The 27,991-nt window shown below is 35.6% G+C and overlaps 1 protein-coding gene across 1 annotated transcript; it reads left to right on the top strand.

The window, feature by feature from the left end:
• Window positions 1-43: 43 nt before the first annotated feature.
• LOC124172363 lies at window positions 44-27,836 on the top strand. Its single transcript, XM_046551807.1, has 5 exons — window positions 44-86; window positions 12,778-12,856; window positions 13,883-13,962; window positions 22,366-23,827; window positions 26,890-27,836. Exon 4 carries the CDS (start codon window positions 22,504-22,506, stop codon window positions 23,725-23,727), a length of 1,224 nt encoding a protein of 407 aa, XP_046407763.1. The 5' UTR covers window positions 44-86; window positions 12,778-12,856; window positions 13,883-13,962; window positions 22,366-22,503; the 3' UTR covers window positions 23,728-23,827; window positions 26,890-27,836.
• The last annotated feature ends 155 nt before the right edge of the window (window positions 27,837-27,991 follow it).

Here is a 27,991-nt window from a genome sequence, read left to right as displayed (position 1 = left end):
AGCTCATCGAAGTCAATGATTTCCGAAATATTTGTCATGAATCGGACGCAGAACTGACAAAATTTTCGTGTAGAAATAACCTCAGGGTGAGTGCATCTTATTTTTTTCATTGGAAGCCTCGTGTAACTTTCAAATATAGTGAAATCATTCTCGTAACCAAATACATATTAAATTGTTCGTGTTAACATAACGTGTTGCCCGGCCTTAATAGTTTAAAGTTCATATAGACTGAAATGAAATTTTTAATAAATGTTTGTACTTGTGGTTTCAACAGATGATAGCAATAACTTGAAAATGTAATTAATTGTGTGTACGATAACAAAGTATACGACGGGCAATGTATTTGTTTGACCGGCACATTAACACGTACAGGTTAATGTTTAAATGTATGAACACGAGAATGAACGCTAAAATACACCGTGTAACCATCCAACTTGTGCGAATGCATGCACAGAAAATAGAACTTGTTCTAATTTGGTTCATGCATTCGTACATGTACCGTTCTGGTCCACAAAAATCATTCACGAAAACGCACATTAACTCATACCTGTTAATGCATCGTGGAAACAGGCCTAAATGCTTAGTGACTGCATCAATGTAATACATGAAAAAATAACTGAAAAGCACTTCTTATTAGAGAACAAAACTTAATGTAGCATTACATTTGTTAGTTAACAATATTGAATGTTATGAAATGACCTCGCCAATGATCGACGGAGCAGCGAAAAAAGTCCAATTTCCCGCATAGTGTTTCCGAATCCTGACGAGGCATTAATTAACTCGCAGTTTGTACCTCAATGGTCCGGACCGAAGTCGCTTTTTATTTTGGTTTAACTAAGTGTTTACAATTCACTCAGTCATGAAAGTGATATATTTGAATTTACCAATGACCAACTCATAACACATATCAGTGAACGTGAAGAATTTTGTGGAATATGTTTTTGATATATTTCTTTTGCTTCTTACCTCCTCTTTGGTTTTACAACAGAATAATTCAGCTGCAAAGAATATCCAATGAGGCATTTCAACAAATCGATTTGAATATTTTAAAACAAGTTTAGAGAAGTGATTCGACATATCTGGCTTTTTAGTGTATGTTTCTATAGGTGTGTGATTTCTATGAGATATTTTTGCTGTGAAATGCTATTTTTTATGTATTTAGATGTTTTTTTTCCATGCAGGAGTCCTCATAATTTTGGCTGGGGATATTGAACTCTGCAGTGCTTTTTAAATCGGTAGAGGTCGTTGCTTAACCGTTCTTGCTTAAAGGCCTGTTTACTCCATGCATTTACCTGTACTAGTTATGATCTAAATATATGAACCCATGAATGTGAACAAAAATGCACCGTGTAACGACACAACTTGTTTGAATGCATGAATAGAAAATAGAACCTGTTTTGATATAGTCAATGCATATGTACTATGGGGGAAAAAAGTATCCCAACAGAGTTTGTGCCACCACCATCGCTTCACAGGAGAATGGATTCCCTTTTTGACGGTATATAATCCTACTCATTCATGCATTCACTCAATAACTTGAGTATGTAAGTGTGTGGTGCAAACAGGTGTTAAAAATAAGTGATGATTTTGATTCTCATGATATATTGTATTGTCTTCTTTATTGGAAACGCTTATTTATATTAATATTTATATTAACGCAAGTACATGGAAAATTGTTTGTTTTTAAATGTGTTACACTCAAAGTTTAGGGTATTTTCAGAATCATATTTCGCCCATTTTTGAGGTTTATTTGCTGATGGGATGTGGTTTTTTTTCACAGATCAATTTTGTTTATTTAATTTGGAGTGCATGAAAAAATAATTGTCTGTGTAAAGATTGCAATGAACTACTTGAATGGGAAAGTCTACTTTTCTAGTATATTTTGCGATATTTTGCAATTTTATTTTAATGACTGTCTTTGTGGGCAGTTCTAAGTATTAGTGGTGAATGACTTTGTTGAAGGAACAAGTTGTGTTAGTTCATGTAGCAAACATTGAGTCTCAGAGATACTATATGGCTTCCACTTGGTCACATTTCATCTATGGTCTTTAAATATGAAAAAGAGTAAAAAATTTCATTAATGTGGAATGAAAAAAGTTCATGTTAAATATCCATGTTTAAAATAACGCAATGCACCTCAATAATATATCACTCATCATTGGAAATACCTCATTTTTCGATTGTAAGCCTGTTGCACACTTAAAACTCTAGTGGTGCAAATAGAGTCTGGTATCTAAACTAAACCATGCTAGCCTGGTCAGCTATGAGCTAGGGCACCAATGAGCACGGAGTTCGTGTAAATTATTTGCTGCCTTTTCTGTTGAAATGTGATTTTTTTTTAGGTCATATGTTAATGTGATCTTTTTATGCCCGTTTCCTTAATTATTCTTAATTTTTTGCGTTGGCGTACGTCATAGAAATGAACGTAATGTATTAGAAATTTGTTAATCACTGAGTGCTTTGAGATTTGATAGTGGAGTGAACTGGTTTACAGGTTAAATGAGTTATTGCAGTGAAAAACACAATTATTACCATTGGGAATTTCTCCTAGTCTTTACAAAGGAATGCGGTGCTCTCCTAAAATTAAAAAGCTAATTTTTTCCAAGATTAGATAATGAAGTTTAAGATATTAGCGTATCCAAGGTAAAATTTTTGCTGATAAAATATGTATGCAATATAAATAATTCATGATTCTCAATATTCTTGCTGCTGGAGAGCTTCAAAGTTTGCAACATTTACCAAATTCTTTCATGCTACAAAAATGCCCTGTGACATCAGCGAGTAAGCAGACTTGCTCCATGGCAATAACAAAACAGTAATGACGATAGCAAACATCTATGACAATACTGATTCATATTGTGAAGGGTGTATGAAAACATATGGGTCATTCCATGTCAGGCATGTCCAGGCATGACACCCACCGACTCGGATTTTGATGACACTTGCCAATTTTCATCCTTCCATGCAGGAATGAAACAGTGTAAAATATTTCTTGGCTATCTCTTATAGTTTTTTTTCACGACCATTTGAAGTTTGGGTGAAACTGCAGTTTTTCAATGAATGCGGTCTCCAGAGGCACTTGTACCTCCAGAGGGAAATAATTTGTCTCAGCCGTAGTTTTCATCCGATTCTTATGAAAATTTGCAGGTTTACTATAGAAGTCATGAGGATTCCAAAAACTAATTGAAAAATATCCTAAGGAATATTAGAAATTCTCTAAACTCGTATGTTTCATAGAAAATTAGAAAATTTTCGGTCAAAAACATGGTTCTATAAAACATCAAATTTTGACCTGAGGCAATATCTGAATCAAGCTAAATTATTTTTTCTAATATTCCTTAAGGTATGACCAACCACCTGTAAAAATAAAATTCATGGCTTTTTGCTTGCTTTGTTGTTAAAAAAAAATTTATGCAAAAAAATCCCTTTTCACGACTCTGGTAGTCAGTGTTGGGTCCTCCTTCAAGTGTGATGAAATGCTTGTGTTAACTATTTTCTATATCTAAGAAAATATTTACAACATGAATGTAGTGCATGATATGTTCAAAAATTAAAACATTTTTTATGTGCAGGTTGTTTTTCTCCCAATAAGAAAAATATATTTTTGAAATAGAATATTTTAAGGAATTCATAGCACTTACCCATCATTGCTGGGGAAAACTTGATTGTTGCTATATAAAACACATCAAAATACAGGATGCATGTCAATACAAGTTAACTTTCTCCATTTTGTATTGGCATAAAACTTCACGAATGTTTTTTACCTCATTAATGTTGCACAACTTCTAAAAGAACAATCACAATATATAGTCACTTTTGTCTGTGCATCAGTTTGTAGTTAAATAGGATAGTATCCAAGGTCTTCACTGAGGCCTATCTCTGAGAAAGCTTATATTTCAGTTACACTAGAGTAACATTTTTTTCCCAATTCCAAGTTTTCCTTTTAAATTCAACAGCCGTCGGTTCACACGTTCAATGTCTTTCTCCTAGAAGTAATACATTTGTCCTGAGCCTCTTGTGGTAGGAGTTTCCACATAACAAATGACATTATTTACAGGAACATTGCAAATATCTTCTTTCTCTTTTGGCCAGTAAAATGATAAAGAATTTCACTTTTATATCACATGGATCAACATCCTTTGACATAAGTAGCCTAAAAAACCAGTGATTGTCTTACAAGCAGGCCACAAAAGAATTGGTATAAGTTTTTGTCAAAATTTCTTCCCAACTTGGCTTTATCAAGAAATTGTGGATAGAACTGTATGCGGTATCAAAGCTTATTTTTTTTGTCGCAATAATGTATAGAAGAATGGTAGCTATGAGTGCCTGGGATTGTTTTTACAAGGTTCCAGCGAGTTTCTAATTGTTGCCGAATCATTGATAATTGTTCTTTTTTTAAAACGTAAAATGAAATTTTATACACTTTGTACTTGCAGAACTCAAACACCTTTTCAATGGAAGTCATTGTGTTACCCAGATCCCGCTGAAGGCTTTTTCTTGTAAATATGCGCTTAACTGTTCCACCTATCCCATCACATGGAGATTTCCCATGACTAGTTGAAAAAAAGACCAAGAAGCATGCAAGTCAAAGTCCAGGTGATGATGGCACAGGTTTATAAAGTTTTTGCAGTTCTTATATTGGCCAGCACAACCATCACTAAAATACAGTGCAACCTCGATAAAACGACACCCCACGGTGCACCAATAAACACTCGTTATAGCGAATTGTCGCTTTACCGGAGGTGGAGCAAATAATAGCCAATATGTATACCTGTTGCGAACAGTTATTCAGGAACAGAGTGGTGCGGTGACAGATAAATTTTTATCTGATAAACGTAAACATAAATCCAGATGAAAGGTGATGTTTATTTGCATCACTAAATTTCCTTACTCTAACAACGACTGATTGTTTGGTGTTTTCTTGGCCATGGCGTCTGCCATCAAATGCTTTCTATTCATGCAACTCATGGACGTGCGGGTATGCTGATGACTGCTTTATGCCGCCTGTGGAACAAAAGGAGACCAAGCATTCGCTGATGCTAATGCCACAATATTTTCGCCAAAATTAACTACTTATTTATCAAACGACAGTTTACCACATAAATTTCAGACTAAGCACTCCATTAACTTCATTTCTAACAGATTGCTAGCAATCACAGAGATTAAGTAGCCTTGATGTAAGTTTTTCCGGCGATGAAACCCTCGCTATGGCGAGAGCCAACTCCAAAAGGGCCACGTAAAAACGAATTTTTTAACACGCTATTATAGGGTCAATTGACGGTGCATCGGCTATCTCTCGTAATAACGGGGGTCTCGCTATAGCCCATACTCGCTTTAACGAGGTTCCACTGTATTGCACTTTCATTACTTCAAGGAACTTTTCTTTTAAAACTGAGTGACTATTTTTTGCGTTTCAAATACGAAAGCTACATCATGTTCTAGATCGTCACAAAATACACACAAACTTGACACACAGAGATCTTTCTTCAGCTGTCCACGAGTATAAATTACCTCTGGATGTAGGGAACAACCATCCTGATTTCAGTGATGACCCTGAACCTCATCTTGTATTACATAATAGTAGTTTTCACTGAAATCCAGCAAAACGATGGCTTCATCTGGCTGTAGGTTGTTTTTTAGTTCTTTTAGGTATCTTGCCTGGGATTTGTTTATGAAGGAATGTTGGAGAAGTTTTTCCAGATTGCTCACCAGACAATTGATGTATTCATCCAGAGTCACTGTTTACCTAATTTGTTGGGTTCGATCTGTTGTCACCCACTGTATGTCACTTCATCTTCAGGGTCCCATTCCTCAAATTTACTTTTCAGATGTTCCTTCAGTCGTTTGTCAGACATACATTCTGAACAATGCCGTAACATGCAATCCCTGTTATCTTTGGATAATACCAAGTAGTCAAATAGGTCATTGTAGGTCTCCTCTATGGAGCATGCGTGGAGAAGAAATGATGCATTCTGATGGATAGCACAGACACACACAGAATGGGTTTCAGAGGAGCCTGCCAACATGCACCATTTAGGTCGCAACAGACAGAATTTTGAAAACCCTATTTTTACGTGTGGGAATTCAAATTAAAAAGCTGCATACAGCTCATTTAGGTTACTTTGAAGTAACCTCTTTTGCTTGTGGACATTTTTGGACACACTCACTTTATCTTTCATTCCTGGCATAAGGCGTGAATATTCGTAATTTTGGTAGAATGACTGAACTAAGTCCACTGCAGTTTGTTCTATGTTTGTGCCCCTCCTTGGATCTGGTATGGCTATGATGCCTTTCATTCTTAGAATTCCCTAGCATGCTGAATTGTATATTCACTAACGTTAATTTTGGTGGCTACTTTTTTCCTACTCCACGAAGTTGGAGCTAGTGTTAGTAGCTGAATTATCTCTCGCTGACTGCCTGCTGTCACCAGTTTTTCTTTTAGTAACCCAACTAGCTTATCCATATCACTCGCTTAATCAAGAACTTCAAAATCATGCTCTGGAAGGAAATCTTTATCCAGTACTTTGCAAACCTTTTTGTTCAAAGTAGAACAACATTAATGTGGTAAAAAACATTCGTGAAGTTTTTTGCCAATACAAAATGGAGAAAGTTTTTTGATGTGTTTTATATAGCAACAATCAAGTTTTCCCCAGCAATGATGGGTAAGTGCTATGAATTCCTTAAGATATTCTATTTCAAAAATATATTTTTCTTATCGGGAGAAAAACAACCTGCACATAAAAAATTTTTTAATTTTTGAACATATCATGCACTAGATTCATGTTGTAAATATTTTCTTAGATATAGAAAATAGTTAACACAAGCATTTCATCACACTTGAAGGAGGACCCAACACTGACTACCAGAGTCGTGAAAAGGGATTTTTTTTTTGCATAAAATTTTTTTTAACAACAAAGCAAGCAAAAAGCCATGAATTTTATTTTTACAGGTGGTTGGTCATACCTTAAGGAATATTAGAAAAAATAATTTAGCTTGATTCAGATATTGCCTCAGGTCAAAATTTGATGTTTTATAGAACCATGTTTTTGACCGAAAATTTTCTAATTTTCTATGAAACATACGAGTTTAGAGAATTTCTAATATTCCTTAGGATATTTTTCAATTAGTTTTTGGAATCCTCATGACTTCTATAGTAAACCTGCAAATTTTCATAAGAATCGGATGAAAACTACGGCTGAGACAAATTATTTCCCTCTGGAGGTACAAGTGCCTCTGGAGACCGCATTCATTGAAAAACTGCAGTTTCACCCAAACTTCAAATGGTCGTGAAAAAAAAACTATTAGAGATAGCCAAGAAATATTTTACACTGTTTCATTCCTGCATGGAAGGATGAAAATTGGCAAGTGTCATCAAAATCCGAGTCGGTGGGTGTCATGCCTGGATGAACTGACATGGAATGACCCATATGTGAATTGTTTAAAAGTTTTTATGGTGCTTTTATTGCACAATGGTTGACTCCGACTTTGTAAAGACGCATCCTGGGAACATTCTGAAGGTAGATTAATTCATGGCCACTTATTTCTTCTCCAGAAATGAATATTTCTTGGTGCAGATTTGAGAAGCCGTGAAATTGAAATGTAATATAAATTAAATCAATATTCTCATTTGCAGGGTAATCTTAAGCTTGGTTTGTGTCTCATTACACTACTGTCATTTACTCATTGCTTTTAATGTGTATTTGGTGCTATATTGGAGTATGTGATGTTAACGTTTTGGAGAAATACAACGGATCATATTTTATGCTGATTTACTTAGCATTCGTAAGGTCTGGAAGAGAGACAATCCGTGTTTCAGCATTTTGTTTGGTGTAAGTGTTAGTTAATTGGAACGTATGCAGTGTTGAGGTTAAGGTAACACCAGAACGTTATGTGAGAACAATAAGCTTATGCTGCAGAAATCGCCGTGGATGAGGAGGATGAGAAAGTAATAAGTGCTATTTGTCAAGATGGTGCTGCATCTTCCAGTTTGAATACATTCTTTAAACCTGTCAATTATTCGGGATAAATCTTTCACATGACTAATGATGGAATTAAGGTATTAAAAAATAAATTGTATAGAAAGATGCATAGGTTTTACTAAAACTGGGACAAATAATCTACTGGGACCATATAAACCTATTGTTTACTGGCCTCTGAAGTTACACTCAGCCAACATTGCAATGGGTCGTTTTGAGCGCAATATTAATGTATGATTTTTAAAGTGAAGTTTTACGAATAATACACAGCTTAGAGAAGAACTGCTTTCATTTAAATTTACAGCACGAAGGATATTATTTTATCACATAATCATTCAGTTTCAGTAGAATTCCCCATTGCAAAGGGTACCCCTGTGCAGACTGCGTGAAGAAAAACTATATTCACCTCAAATGTGGCAGGCCAGATATCTGTAGAGGATGCCTTATATTATTATGTCTGCATAGAAGTAAGTGTGGGGTTACATTTTATTGATTTCCTTAGTTATTGTTTTATTCCATTCTATGGGCATACTTTCCACGACAAGTCTGAAACCTCTTGAATATGTTTTCATTCCTTTTGTAGGTTGCCTTTGGAAGTGGCCAACCTGCCACTTTATGTCCACTGTGCTTGACAAAACTCATCAAATTCAATGATTTCAGATATATTTGTCATATTTTGAGGGCAGAATATTATCTTAAAAATTTTGCAAAATTTTGTGTGGAAATTGATTCTAATTTTTTTTTCATTGAAAGCCCTTTGTAACTTTCTAATAATGTGATATCATTCGCGCAAGCAGATATTAACTTGTCCGTGTGGATGAACCGTGTAGCTCAGCCATAATAGTTTCAAGTGTATATCAACGGGAATGATAAATTTAGCAGAATTTTTGTATTTGTGGGCTCAACAGACTAAAGCAATGGATCTACAACTAAATCTTGTGTATTTGATGAATAACTTGCCATTGCGGGCAAAGTATAATGCTTAGTGACTGCATCAAAGTATTACGTGCGAAATTTACGAAAAAGCAATTCAATTAGACATCAAAACTAAATGGAGCATTAAAGTTGTTAATTAATAATATTAAATGTTATGAAAGGACCTTGACAATGATCGACAGAGCAGTGAAAAATGTTCAGCGTTCAATGAAATACATGAATTGATTAATTTTTACAAATACATATAACCCATAAATTTGATGTTTGAATAGAGTGAAACGTGTCTTGAATTCTATATTCCTCGAGTTATCACGGACAGTTCCATCTGGTTTTAGTTTTAGCTCATTATAACCTTAATAACCCAGCGTTACTCACGCGAGATTCCCCTACAAGGTTACTCAAGTGGGGTGCTACTGGCACCACATAGAACATTTAAAAAGATGGGTTAGACAACATTTTATTTGAAAAAATTGCTAAGATTAATGTATTTTTAAGTATAGCATCATTGAATCTACAATGGGTCATGGCATTAAAAAAAAAAATAATCATGGTTATTATCAGTGCCCAAATGCAATACAGTAAAGGTGAACAAATGGAATTAGATTTTATAGTGAAGGAAGCTAATACAAGGGAAAAAATTTAAGCTTGAGTTATTCATTTAATCATCTCAAAGTACTTATTATGATTTAAATCAATTTTTACTTGCAGTTTTAACTTGAAGGTAGAGTGTCATCCTCACCGCAGACGTGACTCACATTTCCCCAGAAAAACGATGCTGGATTATAGTGTTGACATGTCTGAAACAATGACCACTGTGACCTGGTGTTCCATCTGAGAAATTTTGTTCACACTTACCTTCACCTCACCAATATGTACCTGGTGATACTTGGATTATCCTGAGATTATACTTGGGGGTGGTGTTCCCCCCAAATTTTATAACCTAATCCTCATCTGTCTCCTACAAAATTTACTTACTTCCTCAGAATCTTCAATATGCACTGTGAATAATGTTATCGTGGCATTAGCACGGTACTCCTTTTTTGCCGCGTGCTGACTCATATTTCCGTAACTTATGAAAGTTTCGTAGTCTAGGTTCTTAATGAACATAAACATGTATGGATATTTTTACACTTTATTTCCCTCATCAGTGATCCTTAGAATTTTTCTTACAATCCTTGAAAATAAAAATCATATGGCTCACGCACATCCAATTATTGCACGAGCAACAGAACAATTTTGTTTTAATGTCTTTATTCTGCCAACATACTATACATCTACCACTTCTTTCTTTTCTTTGCTTTGTAGCACTTTCACGTGTTGATAAATCATTGAAATAATCTCTTTCTTTTTCAGCTCATTTGAGATCATTTTATTTCTTGTCTTCTCCTTATCAATGACTACCAACTCCCTCAACATTTTTTCCAGGAATTTTGATCTATACATCTTTCTTCCTAGATTTATGTTATTGTACAGACTGTCCCTAGTTGAGTGCAAGCAAAATTTTAGAATTTTTATTTTTTGACCGTACAATGTGGGCCCAAACATAAAATTTTCAATGTTAAAAAAATCGAGATGGAAAAAAGTCTGAATTTCATTGATCAGGATGTCCATTCTTAGGTTTTCGGACATGAGGAGACCGAAAATAACACTTTAGTTCACGAAAATTCAACTATTGACCCAGTAAGGTCACAGTCAAGGACATAAGGGTGGCCAAAAGAAAAGCATACAATCAAAGGTGTCAATTCTTTGGTTTTAAAGGGTGCCCAAGTCATTGGTATTGTCCAAATACTCGTCTTATCCAGTTTTTGACCTCCAAGGCTAATGCTGAGGTCGAAGGTCATAGGGGTAAATTTCGGGCCATCATGACAACCAACGTCAAACCACAGGTTTTAAAGGGTTCTTAAGTCATTTTTGCAGTTCATTTACCAATATTGTTGATATTTTGACCTTAGGAGTTTACAATGGGGGTCAAGGGTCTTAGAGGTAAACGTCGGGCCATGGTAACAACCAGCGTGTCAAACCATGGGTTTTTAAGGGTGTTTACGACAGTTTTGCAGTTCATTTATCAGTATTGTTGATTTTTTGACCTCCATAGGTTATAATGTGAGTCAAAGCTCACAAAGGCATGCTTTGATATATCAAGGAAACTAATGTCCCCAACCAAAGGGTGACCAAGTGAGTGAATAGTGCCCATTTTGTTGAGTCGTTACCCTCCTGAGGTCATAAGGTGGCCAACATTCGCTGAGGTTTGCACAAAAATATCCAGGAAATTAACCTGCTAGTCGGAAGGTTTTCAAGTGTGCCCCAAGACAATGGAGCGGTAAACACCATGCTAAACTAAAGGTTTAAAATGTGTTCGAAAGGGTGGTGCCATTCCCATTCCAATGTTACTAAATGAGTGATTAAGAAGGGGGTTGCTTTGAGCCAATTTCAAACTTAACTGTGCATTGAAATGAAATTAAAATTTTGGTTTAAATTAATGAGAAAGTCTAAGTCATATTTATAAATGATAATAAAATTAAATATTAAGTACCCATTATTCAATGTGCCCTCCCTCCAGTGACGCATAATTGAATTCACTTGACAAATAATCCACTAAAAATGTCCTCAAGCAAATCAGGGTAATAAACTCTGCACATCTTATTATCTCTCTTTTCTGTTCTTCAACATTATTAAATGTTTTTTTATACCCTAGCTGCTTTAAAAACCCCCATAAAAAGAAATCGCACGGAGTGAGGTTGGGGTTTATTGGTGGGCACTCAACTTCTGTCCCCATGGACATCAGCTGATTTCCAAACTTCTCTTTTAGCACATTGATGTCTGCCTTAGACCTGTGTGCAGGAGCTCCATCCTGCTGCAATCACTTTTACTCTGCATTTCCAAAGTTTTCACTCTCCATATCCCGGGCAAGGCTTTCCTCCAGCATAGCCTGTTAGGTGTCTCTCCTCACTTTCTTTTCGAAAAAGTATAGCCCAAAAAAATGGCTAGCTGTAATGGCCAGGAACACCATTACACCATTTCAGTTTAATGACCGCTCATGCCGTGCCTGGGGATTACTTGTTACCCAAAATCGCGTGTGGGTTGATGACACAGCACCATTTGAAAAAAATATTGCTTCGTCCGAAAGCATAAGCTGGAACATAAAAGCAGTGGATGATTTTCATTTTTAATTTAGATACATCATACAAGTTGATATAATATTATCAAAAGACATTAAGAGCAAAGAAAAATAACATAAAACAACAGAATGAATAAGATATTAACCTGAAATGTGAACATAGGGTTTTCATGAAGCTTGTCAATCATCCAGTTGCTGAAATGGTTTCGATACCCATGATCTCCTTCACAAAGCTCCTGCACCATTCTCACTTTATAAGGCTTCAAGTTTAGAATTTTTAAAGTGTGTTGTAACACAGATCTGGAAATGTGCAATGAAAGTGTGCGACGGTTGATGGATCTTGATGGAGATGCAAAGACTGAAGCCACAACTGCGTTTCTGTGCTTTGTTAAGATTGTTGTGTGTCCTTTGCAATTCCTCTTCTTAAGATGTTCCACGGTTAAACTATTTCCCTTCCTAAATTTGTTGTATAACCTGTGGTCCACTGTTAAGATAGATAAGCTTGCTGTCTGCGGGTTTAAAGGCCTCTTATTGAGCCACAGGATGAGCATATCTCTTTCAAGTTGCATGTGAGGAACTGATGTGCCATCTTGTGGCTCAAATTCTATTATCTTACAATTATTTGTCGGTCGTTTTGGATTAAGATTTCTGTAAGTTTAAAAACGGCATTGAAAGAAGAGGTTTTCTTCATGAGAGTGAAATAATTTTCTCACGTCAGTAACAGAAGTATTTCATTTTACGTTTCAGGATTGACTTCTCTGTGTAGCAAATAGGAGAGCCAAGGAAGAGCAAATACTAATTTCAACTAGATTGCTGTTTTTATTCGGTGAGTTTATCCCAATTTTAGCATGTGGTCTGTGGGACCGATGCATTTTTTAATTGCTAATACGTTCAAAATTACTATTTTAAATGTTAATAATTATTACTATCATCTCCTTTTGGAGTAATTAGGACAAAAAATTGTTAAAAATTAATTTTTTGTAAATTACATATTGACTAGAGGACCTGGTAAACCTCACATCACCTTCATTTATTAAGCTATGCATAGAAAAATCTATTCTTCATTCGCCTTGCAAAAATCTGCTGGCTAAAGCGACCTTCTTCTCCCAACCATGGCACGGATTATATTATCATTATGTTATAAATTATTATATCAACAAATAGGCACTTACCTTTAATCTATTTTAGTAAGTGCTGTTTATGGGCTATCTCTGTTGAATGTGATTTTTTAATAATACTTGCTTACAATTGGATTTTAAATTCTTCTGTTGAAGAAGCATTTGCAGTCCTTGAACAGTAATTTGCTTCACTGTTGGCTTGTGTGCACAACGCCTACAAGCTTTCGTATCTGGATTGCCCATGGGGGTAGAGGCTAGCCAGTGTGTTCAGCTTAGAATCTATTGCCTTCATCTTCATTTGGTTATCCTATGTCTCAATAATCACACCGAAAATCACAACCAATCCAAAGAAAAATAGTAAAAAGTTATATCTGTCCTTATCCATTATGTTCAGATGAGAGTATCTCAATTATTTTAGCCAGAGTGATGACTGGCATTATTGTAAATTGGCAATCCCTGTACTTCCATTTTTTATAAGGCACTAGTGATTAGACAAGCCCGTTCTCTGTGCGTGTAAAGGCCTTTTTTTAAGCCACGGGACGGGCTGACATCGTTCGAGTTGCATCTGACAAATTGGTCTATCATTTTTACTTTAACTCCTGCTATTTGAGAAGTGTTATTACATCACTTTGAATTGAGATTTCTGTGAGTTAATAAAGTCATCACTTAAAAGTTTGCTTCAAGCGAGTATAATAATTTTCCCATGTCAGTGACAAACTTATTTTACGTTTCAGGATTGCCTTCTCTGTATTGGGAATAGGAGAGCCAAGGAAGGAGCGAATACTGATTCCAACCAGATTGCCTAATCTCATGGGTAAGTTGATTTGAATACATTTATTCTATGCTTTTCTTTGAATTATCCATTACTGCATGATTGCCTTACTTTAAATGAGCATGCCTTTCAACTGAAACATTTTATCTTATACAGTAGACCAACAGAGTTTAAACGCCATGAATGTTAAGGATGGAGAGCAAGTATTTCTTTTGTTGTATCCAGAAAAGGTTTTTCACCACAGTGAACTTTTACTTATTCCACAGTTGCAGAACATTGATCCAAAAATTTATTTCAAATGTAATCCACCAATTTCTATTCCACGGGACATAGTGCTATCACAAAATGATATCTACGAAATAACTTTTTAACTGCCGCAATCAGAGTTTACCATTAGTCAGTTCTTATGATCTGATTATTTTTGGCTTTTGGATATTATGCTGTTAAAATCTATCATATACTCTCATCTTACTATCGAGAATATCTACCATATCATTTTTAAAACAATGTGTGTTAATTTAAATGTTTAAGAAAGGCCATATGTTACTGTAAAAATGGAGAAAATGTTGGACCGGTGGCCTCGCTAATAATTAATGCATAAAATGTGTTTAATTATTCTGCAAATATTACCAGAAAAAACTGTTAGAAAAATAAAATAAAGATAACGTATGTCCTGAAATGGCATAATTCCCAATATTACTATTTCATTTCTTCAGAGAAGCAGAAAAACATAATTTTCCTAGCAACCAAAATGAAACAGTACAAACTGAAATAATTAAATCTCAAAAATGGATTAGCATCAATTTCAAAGTATGGCTGAACATGGAAAAGTCTTGCAAGTGTGACACCTGAAGTTCTATTTCATTATATGCAATTATCACAATCCTAAATAACCCAGTTGAATTTTCGTGAACAAAATTACGCTCAGTTTGAAAAATAAAGATTCGATCTTCAGTGAGCTACTTTTCATGGTGAGGTGATAGATAATAATTCTGAAAGATAAGACTATTTAGGCATCTCCATTACCATTGGGAATAGTTCAAAGAACGCTACACTGCACTCTCGACGGAAGTACTTTGGAGCACTGGTCCATAGGCAATATGTTCGCTACGAGAATTTCTTTTCTGAGTGGTCAAGAGCAAAGTCAAAATGGCGAAATGAACAAGGGCTGGCTGTATTATGAGATTGAGGAGATGGTTCGTTGAATATTAATGGTTATGGTGGAATATAATTCAAATAAACTTCATTTCGAATGTCGTGGTTCCACAAAGTAAAACAAGAAACTTGGACTACATTTCTCACACCTACCCACGCAAACCTCTTCTTAAATAAACTCAATATCTTAGTAAAGTAAAAAGTGGGTACTCTACGGTTTACACACTTGCAATATATTTACTAATTATGGCTAACGGCTATTATAAAACATGTATCCATTTAAATTATTTTTCTATCCCGCTTTCCTTCAGATTTTAAATTGTGGCACGAGATGATGTACCTAACAGGGTCCCCACTCAACCGTGAAAACCTTAAAACCCTGAATAAGCTCTGAATTTCGTCTACCATGAAAAAACCTGGAAATAGCCATGAAACCTTAGAAATCTCTCAAACTTGATTGTAGCACTAGGATTGGCGGATTAAAGGAAAAATATCTCTTTCGATCATGTTTCAAAGCCGAGTCATGTGCAGTTACTGTCCACACCTTTTTCTGCGCATGTGTATTCCAAGCACAATTATTAATTGGTCCATGCGCCATGACAGCACATTGATCTTAAGCCTGCGATTGGCAGACATTTACCCTGGCAAAAAATCAGGCACTTCTTCTCTCCTTCCTGCCACCATGCTCACTCCATTCTCCCCCGCACACCCTTTAGCCGAAGTTGAATTTTACTAGCTATAGGAGACGTCATAAGAGATTGCACTTTCATTGCTGCATTTGCATGGAAGGCATCTTCTGCATTTGATAAATTTTACGTTAACATATGGCCGATGATTGTTACATGATCAACATTTCTGCCTAAAATGCCTGATCTACAAACCGTGAATTTGATGACAGTTAGACTGTGAAAACCTGGAAAAAACCGTGAATTTTATAATGTAGTTTGAGTGGAAACCCTGGTCTAAATATGTTTTTACAATCGTTTCTACAACTACATATCCCTTTAAATAATTATTGTGGCTTTCTGTGATTAAAGGATGCTTCCAGAGGTGTTTGAGTTTATTTCGTAGGAGAAAGGAGAATGTCTATGGAGAGATAGTCCTAGTTATATATTCATTTAAATCACAGTTATATTAATATCTTACCTGTGAACACCAGTGTCTTCTCATATTTGGGATTAGGAGCAACATACAGAATTAGAGTACAAAATATTCTATTTATTTCAATAGGAATGCTATTAACCCTCTCATGCATGGTGTCCTCATATGAGGACGCCAAATGTCTCTTGCTATAAATTATCCATATGTTACGGTGTCGGTTCCCTAAGCTCCTAGCAGCTTTTTCATGATGTTCCGATCCAGCAGAGACAAAGAAACTTCGTATTAGTGCTACATTGTCCCTCATGGAAGTCAGCAAAGTAGTAGGGATAGTGGCGCTGTGATCGGAGCGTGGAAGGCCATTTTCATGCTGTGATTTCATGGGTCTACAACCAGTGGATTTTCCCTGTGAGTATAAATATTTAATTTTTGATGTTTGATTAATTATTTATGGCAATAAGTTAAAAAAATTTTATATCTATGAATATTTTTGTGGCACAAATGTCATCCGTCCTCAAATGAGGACATTATGCATGTACAAGGTCAAATGCATGGATAGTATGGAGTTTTGTTTATTCCAAGATTTTTACATTCTTACATGCTTATAAACTCAATACTAATTACTTTGAGTGTTATTTATTACAAGTAATGTTGTATAATATTTACAAACAGTACAAAGACTATGTACTTATTAGTTCATAATTTCTATTGCCAATAACTATACAAGTTTTTCGATAAAGTCGCTATTGATCCTTTCAAAGGAAATGAGCTTACATTTAAGTTATTTTTATCACTTCTAAGCAACTGAATGTGAATTGTAAATTTATAGCAAATATTAATATTTATAAATTAAAGGATGCATTATTTTCAATAAATAAAAGAACGTTAGTAAGTCATGAGATTGTAATAAACAATAGAGCTAATTGAGATTGAGAGTATTTTTGAGAAGAATACTTGTGGCATGTAAGTTTATTAAACCTGAGACTTAATTATAGAATAACACAACCTACTGAGTTCTCTTGCTGATAGCGACCCAAAAGACTAACTAAGGACGTTATTGACGTAAATATTTGGTGCTCCAGTTCCCATTTTTTTACTCTTTGAAATTTATAAACTTGTCATTCGCTAAAATTCTAAGTATATTTAAGTATTACAATCAGTATGTTGGCTGGAACAATATATATTTATAATCGTTTCCAAAAACTATTTCATTGATTACCTTTTTTCAACTAGCTAACTAGATATCTTCCTCAGGATCGCATATGCATCTCAACTAGATCAAGAAAATGACTGGAGCAGAGTCAGATTGTTGAAATCCTCAATAAAGAATCAGAGGATGGAATGGAATGGGATAGTGATGGCTCTATCCATGATCCAGGGAACGCTTAAGAAATATCTTCTTCATCTGATGAAGATACCGTTGGCATTGCAACATCCAACAATTGTGCAAGTACAAGTCCATTGATATCTGTGACATTGATTGTTTGAGGCGTAACTTGGTGAAAGCCTAAATGTCCCAGAGCCTCTATTGGTCTTCAGACACTGGTTTGAAACTTTCATTAGTGGCTGAAAACATGACTAATAACAGATATTAAGAGATAAGGTGATATCTGCACTTCACAGATTCTTCTAGGATACCAGAAGATAACAGGGACAAGTTCATTAAAACCCAGACATTTTTGGACTTCCTCCACAAAAAATTCCATAATTCCCTCGATCTAGAACAATTACAATTGATAGACGGGATGATAATTCCTTTTAAAGGGCGCTCATCCTTGAAAAATTATCTCCCAAAAAATAATAATGAGAAACCAAGAATAAGTGGGGATACAAAACACGGGTAAGGGCTGGGGCGTCTGGATATGTTTTCTGTTTTGAATTGTACTAGGCGGCATGAAAGAAATTGGAATATGATACGTTGGAACATGCAGGGAAAACAGGTTAAAAGAAGCAGTAATAAAGTTGAAGGATGTATAAGACCTAAAGAAAGGTGGGAGTTCTCCCGTGGCTTGGTGGTTTGGCAATAATGCAGTGCATACTGTATCATCATACGCCGGAATTCAACCCATGGGAAAAGTCAAAAGATAACAATAAGAAGTATGTGGATGTAAACCGACCCGTGAGCATTGAAATTTATAGCAAGCATATGGGAGGGGTAGATTTCATGGATTCCCATGTTGCACTGTACAGGAACGATATACGCAACTCAAGGTGGTATATGAGGATATTTTACCACATGATGAATGTAGCGGTGGTTAATGCCTGGCTATTCTGGAGGAAAAGCAATAATGCACCAATGGATCTACTCGAGTTCAAGAGTCGGGTGCCAAACGGACTGATTTTCAGTGGCAAAGCAGAGCAATCGAGAAAAAGGGGACGGTCAAATTCATCAAGCCCTTCTTTGCAACCGATGAAGAAAAAACCGACCCATAAAGGTCAAAGATGAGCTAAGAGTAAGTAAATGTGGCCACTATCCAAAAAAAGTAAAAGCAATAACGCAAATGGGTGCCGTGACAAGAGATATGCATGATAAGAGAGAGATGCACAAGCAAAACCTGGTACATGTGCGGCAATTGCACTTGGTCCCGCCATTTCCGGATTGTTTTGAAAGTTTTACACGTAATGTAGATTCAGAGGCCCAAAAATATATATTGTAATAAATGTTAAACATTTTGCAACTATAGTAATTTTAGGATTCATATTTAAAAACAATTTTTATCAGGAAGTGCAATTTTTTGTAAAGTTGTTATAAATGTTTGCTTGTAATTTAAATGTTATTTTCCTTGCCTTGTTGCAAGGTTGATGTTAAAAATATTGAACGAGATATCATTTATACATTAACAAAATTTAGCAACAAATACCTGAAAAATACGTTTCTATGAATGTTAAATAGACAATTAAAGACATAACAGCAATAAAAGTAGAGTTGAATATTTTTTCTGCCTAAAAGATCTAATTCATAAATTCAGCGGATTTTGTAACGATGACCTGTTTCAGGCATAATGTCCCCATATGAGGACGTCAAAATTTTGCCATGTAATGGCAAAAATGTTTATTTATAACAATATTACTTCAATATTATGGTCAATCACATGAAGAAACTCGATTTAAAAAATTTTTATCGCTTGAATTTAGTAACTCATGCATGAGAGGGTTAATATGACATTTTATGATTGACACTTAAACCAAAACAAACAAATGATAACCATATTATAAATCTTGTCTACTTTTAAAGAATCAGGTGGAAACGTGCACCTGTACTCCTCCCTAAAATCTGGATATGTACTCTTGTCGTCTGAGCATTGTGCAACTTAGGAAATTTTACTCTTTAATAGGAAACAGAATTGTTTTTTCCATCCAATTTTCTTGTAAAAATATTCAACGTGTAATGAGTGAAAGATAGTAAATTTTTGCTCCAGTATAATTCATACAATATGAGGCCACCTCTAACATCTGTAAAGACTTCTATTTTACTGAAACAACTGGGCAAGATCGTGCATGTTATTAGGGCCACAAGTGTGAATAATTTAAATTGTAATTTATGCCATAAAAATCAGATAAGTGAAATATCCAACTGCGTTATCCATATGATCCATTTTTGTTTCAATTCATGTACACCAAGACACTGGCGATGAGAAATTTCCAATACAGATTAATAGGATATCAGGGGGAGATAAGAAGTGGAGTATGTAAGGAAGATAAGCAGGGGTGGTTTGGGGTGATTGGGGCCCTTGGCTGGGGCTCAAGATCTTATCTTCTTAGCTGGGGGGGCCCTGCCTTCTAATATTTTTTAAAATCCATGGTGCAGAAATGGATTTTGAATCCATTCTGCATTTAAAAATGTAGATTAACACTTAGTGTGCCATGGACGTAATATTACGTCCTTTTGATCTTTCTGAAAATTGCCATGGACGTAATATTATGTCTTTCTATTTAATTGGCTTTGTACGCGTGAAGCCATAATATTTCGCCCATGGTACTTTTCCACCATACTGCTTAGTGATTCTGTTATTTCAAAAATCAAATCCTCGATGTAAAAAGAGTTCTTTTAATGTCTTGAGGATTAAAAGTCCTTTGCAGCTACTGGCATCCTTATCTTAGGCCACTTGGTGTGAAAATTCTTTTGCGGAAAGAACTGTTCGTTGAGGGTTCAGTGACCCTTTTTGTCATCCAGGATTCATAACGCTTTGCTTGGAACAATGGTTTTTTATAATTTCCATGCTTTAGATAATTCGAATTGAGTGTAATTAAAAATTGTTATGAATGTTATGGCGGTATATCATATGTTGCAACTCAATTATATTTAAAAAACAGTAGGTTTTCATTGTTAAGTTATGTATTTAAAAATTAGCAATAAATGTTATTCAACTCATTTATAGAGAAGAGAAAAGTCATGTTTTTACTAAAGTATACATCGATATAAATATTTTTTAATGCTACTGTTTTAAAAAATGTACAAATTTGGTAAAAATGGCTAGATTTTTCAGTAGGGCTTTAAATTAAGCACCCAGAACTCAAAGTGTTAAAATTAAAATCTTGTAAAAAAAAGTACTGTAAATAGTGAGAATTGCACAGCTTATAAAATTCCATTATGTACATGGGCTGTTATTCTCAACCTCCTATGGGTTATGATCAGAAGATGAAGTGATTGAATAAAATTATTCCATCCTAAACATTGAGCACACTTGTGGTGTCCTTTCGACATAATTGCCTCGGCGATTGAGGGATTGGTCATGCCAGTAGACACGACTTAATAAATCTTTATAGGATGTTGCCACCAATGATTCCCAACAAATTTTACCTTCGTCCATAAGCTCGTTGCCCGTTTTGAAACACTTCCATCCTAGCCACGCAATTCTATATGTCAGATGGAATCTTTTAAAAGGAAGACGAAGTGATTAATTATAAATTATTCCATTACTAAAGACTGAGCACACTTGTGGTGTTCTATAGACATGATTGCCTCGATGAATAAGGAATTGGTCGTGCCAGTATACACATTTTATTATGCCTTCTTCATAGGATGTTTCCGGTAATGACTTCCATTAACTTTGCCTTTGTCCTGAAGCTCATTGCCCATTTAAAAATGCTTCCATCCTAGCCACGTATTTACTTCAGCGTAAAAAAGGAATAATGGATGGATGGAGATAAGAGGATCACCAATTGTGATCACCAACTCAGATGGAATCTTTTAAAAGGAGATATTGTCCATTTCCAACATATTTTAAGGTTATGCAGTCGATTTGGTAGTCCCATGGTTAATTAAAGTTACATAATATAAGTGATGGTGTGTAAGGGGAAGATAAATGAGAACTTAGGTACATAATTAGCATTTCTTAGAAGAGAAAAGGAAGTGAGGAGGAAAACCAGGCGCAATCATGCTTTCAATGAATGGCACCAAAAGGAATAAGACTGCATATCATTTGACGAAAGAAATATTACACTTGAATTGCCGTCCAGATAGTAACCAAGCAAATATTGATAATTTTATGATGTATTTCCACCCATGCTGGCGTCCCCATTAAGAAGTTAATCAGGAACATTTTTTTTCTAATGGTATACAAGTGAGAAGACACACAATTATTTACGATCTTAATTTAGGAAGGAATACTTTTTTCCACAACATTTCAATGTGAATGATGCATTTCAGCTCACAGAGTCATCATCTGGTACAAGAATTGTACATCAAATATTGAGGATAAGTGTTACCGTCTTCAATTTAAATATTTCAAACCTACACCATGTAGCACCTGCATCTGATAAACTTCTTCTATTGTTCTAATTTCTTTCTTTCTGTTTTGCTTTTTTTCAGCAGCCTCTTTTCCCATCTTATCATGTCACATCATAGATTTTCGTGCATATCATCTCTATTTTCATTCTAACCTCACTTCCCTCATTATTATAGGTTCTGTTATAAATGATCGGTACTTCTGCTTGGTAGAAAACTGTCCCGACATTTTTAGCATAGTTACATCTGTTTTGGTCTCCAACGGAATTATTTCCTCATAAAAACGATGGTTGTGAGTGATTGAATTTCAAAAATGCCATTCCAGATCATTTCATTTTTAATCTGCATTGCATAGTTAGCGAGATATTTTTTCTCGGGTCACGCTAATGCTAGTTGTTATGTTCCCACACTGCTATTGACAAATTTTAAGATAGTAATTTGATGTTTCTTCTTTTTCTTTGCAGTCAACATTTATTCTTTTCAAACCAACGCTGAGATCGTGTGTTACTCCTTCGTGACCATTGCCACCACGCCTGCTTTATACAGCCAACCTCTGCTGAATCCACTTCTGCTCAAATAAATTATTTCTTTTTTCCCCAATCATGGTAAGCAACATTTCTAACAGCAATGCTGAGCAATTTGTTGAGGAGAGGCTTCTTGCTGGATTGGTGACTGGCTCATTCCTCCAGCATAAAGACCTACTGGACAAGTTGGAAGATGTGAATAGCAGAATGATAAAGGAGAAAACACTCTTGCATGTTGGAGTGGGATTTGGAAAAGCTGATTGGGTGCAGGAGCTATTGGCAAGAGGAGCTGACACAGACAGTACAAATGAAAGTCAACAGAATGCATTGTCTTCAGCTGAGGAGATGGTGCGGCAGTTCCCTGATGATGCAGAACGCTCAAAAGTTCTGAATTTGGTTACGTTGGTTCACAGGAGGGACCAAGTTATTTTGCGTCGTCTGGAAGCATCTTCGAGTAGGAGAACTGATCATGTGACACCTGTGGCTAGCCCAGAATGTGATATTGCATCTCTCAAGTCCTCCGTGGACTCATTGAGGCGAGAGATGAAATCTCTTGTGCGACAGCTGACCTCATCGTTGGAGGAACTGAAAGCGCAAGTGTGTGGATGCGATGTACTGTTGCATTGTCTGGAAGGGGCCGTTACATCAACAGCGGAGGACGTGACATCTATCAAGTGTGGTCTGGGAAGTGGGGTGTATTTAAGTCAACCTACATCCGATCCGGCCAGAGCAAGGCAGGAGTGCGTGGACGCCATGATGCGAAAGACACGGATAGTGTATGGAAACGGAGTTGATGAAATGCGTAGATTGTATGAGAGACTGTATGATGGAGATGGATGCACTGCTTGTGTTATTAAGTTTTTAAGTGGGGATGGTCGGGTGAAGGTGATGGTGGACAATGATTCTTATAGCATTGGAAGGATGAAGGAGAAGGTTGTGGATTTTGATGGGACTCAGGGGAATGGGAGTGCATTGATATCATTTTGTGATTTTGAGAGTGAGACGGTGTATTTCGGTGCAAAGGATTCTTCTGGTGTTTGGGAGAGTGTCCAATGTGCTAGGTTAGCGTGGGCCCTCTCACAATTATCCCTAAAATTAGTTTTTGATAATGAGGGGAGTCCTTATAGCAAGGGAGATGTGGAACGAGAGCGTGAGTGGATGAGGGCTCTAGAGGAGTTGGGAGGAGAGGAGGAAGAGGGGAGGGGGATTAGATGGGTGTATCAAATTAGCATTGGATGGGAAGACACCAAAGGCAAAGTTATGTTGGCTTGCGGCAGCTGTCCCTCGTATTATCGCTTATAATGGATGCACACAAGGAACAGCTATTCTGCAGCAGCAAGCCCCTCTCCTCTTCTCTCTCTATTCTAACAATGTGATTGGAAAACTTCTAGCCAGGGCAAAGGTGGGTCCTACGTCTATTTCTTAGGGTTTTTTCTTTACATCATGGTCTTCATTTAACCATTGAAATCATTATTTGAAGCTGTTTTAGTATATAAATTGGTAGTTAATAAATGTAAATGTATAAAAAGTTTTGAATAGTTGAAAGATTTGTTTGTAATTTAATTTTCCATGATTTCCCAAAAGTGGGCCTCTCATTGGTTTGGCATTTAGAGGTGAAATGAAACTTCTGGTACATTGGCTCCTCAATCCTTAGCTGTTCCTCCTATGTGTTCTATAAGTAGTTTGATTTAATGAGAGTGGGGTTTTGTAATATTAAAATATTTAAATACAATTTATTTTAGTCAAACATTCTAATTCTTGATATTCCAAGATGCAGATTTCTTTTTAAAAGATAACATGTATTAAAGATCGTATATGTCATAAGTTTAACCCTGCAGGACTCGCGCCCCTTTTTGGAACGCGAGTACTCGCGCTGAGCCTGTCAGGCTCAATTTTCTTTTTCAAGTCCTCACCTATTAAAGTCGATTATTTTTCCTCTTCTTGTGTTTAAATCTTACTAATGATGCTGAAATGGTCCATTTCATGAAAATCAAGTCCATTTACGTCTGATAAAATATGTAATTATTTCTTCATATTGAGTGGATATTAAAATAGATAACGATTACTTGCTATTGATTTATTGACTAGTAAAACCACTACACAGTGTTAATATTAGGACAGAAAGAATATTATAAGGCAAAATTAGCTATGATCATTATTCTGCAAGCATGCACCATACAATAAATGTGTTTGCTCGAGACAAATACACTTCCCACTATTTTCGCAGACGTACCCCGTAAATATATTTTTCATGTATCCACAGTCTTTATACATTTTTCAAATTTCAGTGAACCTTGGATTCTCTGTTTTTTTAGTTGCCTTTGGTTAATCTATTCTATTAGTCTTGATAGGCTCGTCTAATAGTTAGCCCTAACTCTTTGGGGAACGATTTTATGGTTCCCCTTCTTTACCCGTGTTCATCTACGAGCCCAGCTGACAACTGCCTAAATAACGCTCTCCGAGATTTCACTTCTAAGTTTTTGTTTCCGAGGTAAAAAAATGTAGGAATTTACCACAGCAATATTTAGCATAACGTAAATACTTGGCATAGGACAAGGCCGTGCATTACTTGATACATTGTATGCCATGCATAACTGATGTAGTGTATCTACTCCCGATTTTGTCATGTCATAAAAAGGTATCATTTCTGGCTTTCTTCCATCTCCACTACATTCATCATGTTTTTGTTATAGTTCATAGTTGATATCATAAACACAAATTTATTCTTTCTTGGAGTGTATGACGCAAAAAAACAGATCTTGGAGAAATTAAATGAGCTGGATTTCTTATTTTTTGTTTCAACGAAAAAAAGTAGGCAATTCCCGCTTATTTTTCAGAATTGTTCTAATCGCGGCAAGTCGGAATTTCAAGAGTTCATTTCCTACACAAAAACTGGCAAATAAATTGTCAATCGAAATATTTCTACCAGTACTGCTTATGGGGAGCATAACCTTTTCACGATATCAGAAGGGCTGTTGTTGACCGAAAACGATCCATCAGGTGGTTTACCAGCATACACTTCAAAGTTCTATATATAAAATATTATAGCAACTACCTAGCAAAGCAAAATTTTTTATCGCGTATTTGTTGAGCACACTTGGTATGTATTGCTGGAATTGGAAAAGACCTCGAAAATTCACAATTTTCTCATAAATGGTTGTGTATTCACCAATAATGTAAGAACTTTTACGATTGTCAAATTTTTCAAATATCTCATGAAAACAGCTATCCTATCATTTTTTGTCTTCTTCGCTGTTATTCTTCGTATTTTCTATAATTTTCGCAATCAAAAAATCACTGTCCGTATGCTAAAAAAGAATACGGTTTTGTGGCGGAAACTGGCGCAGTTGAAACTTCAGCGAGAAGAACACCTCCGATTTCTGTACACTCTCCAGTCAGAATGACCGTGTCCTCCGAATTTTATGGCCACCGAGTGGCGATGTGAATACACTTTTATAGGTGTAATTATAACGAGCCGTAACTTATAACATTGTGTGAAATCAATACAAGTAGCTTACTTTGTGTCAACTATAGCGTGCTTGTAAATACAGTAGGACGAGCAACAATGGCTTCTCAGACATATTCCCATGTAAATAGTTTTGACTTTCAAAATATCAAGCCGATTTGGCAGAAAAAGAACCTTTACTAGGAGTGTAGTGTTAGAGGTTATCCATAACAGCCTACATTGTGTCTATTCTGGCAATCAGAGTAAAAGAATAGGCTAAGGGTGAGAATCAAAAATGTAACGCGAGCACTCACGTAGAGCCTGAGGGGCTCACACCGCGTGCATACGAAGCAAAAGTATCATATTCAAACCTTATGATAGGTTGATCGGGATATTCTGCGCAAGTAAAACGTAGTTAAAAGAGTAAGGAAAAGGTAGAGAAAATCCAAGCGCATTATTGAGAATTTGTAAAGAACTATTAAGAAAATATCAACAATGTGAGCCTGTCAGGCTCAGCGCGAGTTCCGGAGGGTTAGAAAGGACGTACATTTAGGAAAAGTCACAGCTTCAAATTCAATTTCAAGCATTTTTGACATGAATATAAACTTTCAAAACTACCAACCGGGTCCATTGGACCCAGTCCGTCGTTCTAGGGTTAAGAAAGTGACTTCAAAACTAACTAACTCTAATGGATAAATAATGAAGTTAAAGAAAAAATATAAGAAAATTGAAGAGTGTCTATATTCAAATCCATGATATATCAATCCAGTGATAAATCTGTAAATTCCAAACAATAGGGAAAGTCTTCCAATGTTTTTCACTCATAAAATAAATGAATCTTGTAGAGCATGGGCTTCTCGGAAGATATTTAATAATTATTACCTATAATTTCTGCCATTGCATTTTTGTGAATGGAGGTAATATTTTATCTCACTATGAATATTGACCTAATTTTGACATTGCATTTTGTTTGTGATTGCACTACTTTTCATTCCATTAATTTATATTTTCTGTTTCAGAGATGAATTTGGCGCTGAAGAGGAACATCCCGTTTGCTATCATTTATTTTCTTTAAGCCTCTCAGTTTTAATTGGGTTAACTTAATTACTCATGTGTTTAGTGTAATCATTACAAATATCTTATGATTATACTCAGACATTTATGTTGATTTCATGTTTGCTAAATGGCACTTTTTCATTGGGTAGGACATTACATTTTGAGATGCATGTTGTTTTAATCTTGTGGGCACACAATTTTAGTCAGTCTTTTCCTAGTCATGCCGCTGAGATATTTGTATTTTTGATTATATATCACTTTGCATCTCATTTACGCTATAAGTAAATGGAATGAATGTACCAATTTGGCTAACCAATGTAATCCTACAGTTTATCTGAAAGTCATCGTGCCCATATATCTATTTGCAACATATGCCGCTCTTTCCTATTTGTTAGAATTATGTTATGCTGGATGTTCTCATGTTTGTGTAGCCCTTTAGTGAACATTGGTTTGTTTTGCTTCATTTGTCTGGCCTTGTTTGACCCATTTACTTGACAGACATTTTCCTATAGTTTGCAACTATAATGATGTAGGGATAATATTCTGAAGTGCAATGTATTCGTTAAAGATTATTAATTTCAGATATATGGTGTACAATTTCAATGTGATGTAGAATTTTATTTTGCAATCTTCAGTCATACTTTAACAAAGGCTTAGATGTGATTTTTTTCAATTAGCAGTTGTAAATTTATGCATATTTTTGGTATAATTGAATTATTTTCTTTCGTGGTATTATAACATATGTATTCTGTTACAATACCATTCTAGGCACACTCAGAGAAATAACATTTCATTGAATGTGATGTGATTAAACTAGAGTTTTTTAATTTTTGCTGCAAACTGTTGTGAAGTTTTATTTAATATTGCATATCATGCTCCATAGAGATAAAATAAATTTAGTATGGCTTAAAGTTCCTGTGATTTATTTTGCTTTGAAATGAGTATATCCCATATGGTGCATAAGATTCAATCACGACAATTTTTCTAACAAGGTGCAGGAGGACCATCTGATGTACACCTCCTATTTGCCATGATGCTTTTTAGTGCTGTGCTCCATAACGCACC

The sequence above is a fragment of the Ischnura elegans genome, assembly GCF_921293095.1.
Source record: "Ischnura elegans chromosome 13 unlocalized genomic scaffold, ioIscEleg1.1 SUPER_13_unloc_1, whole genome shotgun sequence".
NCBI lineage: Eukaryota > Metazoa > Arthropoda > Insecta > Odonata > Coenagrionidae > Ischnura > Ischnura elegans.
Note: the sequence above shows the minus strand (reverse complement) of the source record. Positions and strands in the feature narration are given on the sequence as shown.

What these genes read in the sequence shown, in the direction of transcription:
- LOC124172363 (XM_046551807.1), top strand. Translation starts at nt 22,504, where the DNA reads ATGGTAAGCAACATTTCTAACAGCAATGCTGAGCAATTTGTTGAGGAG.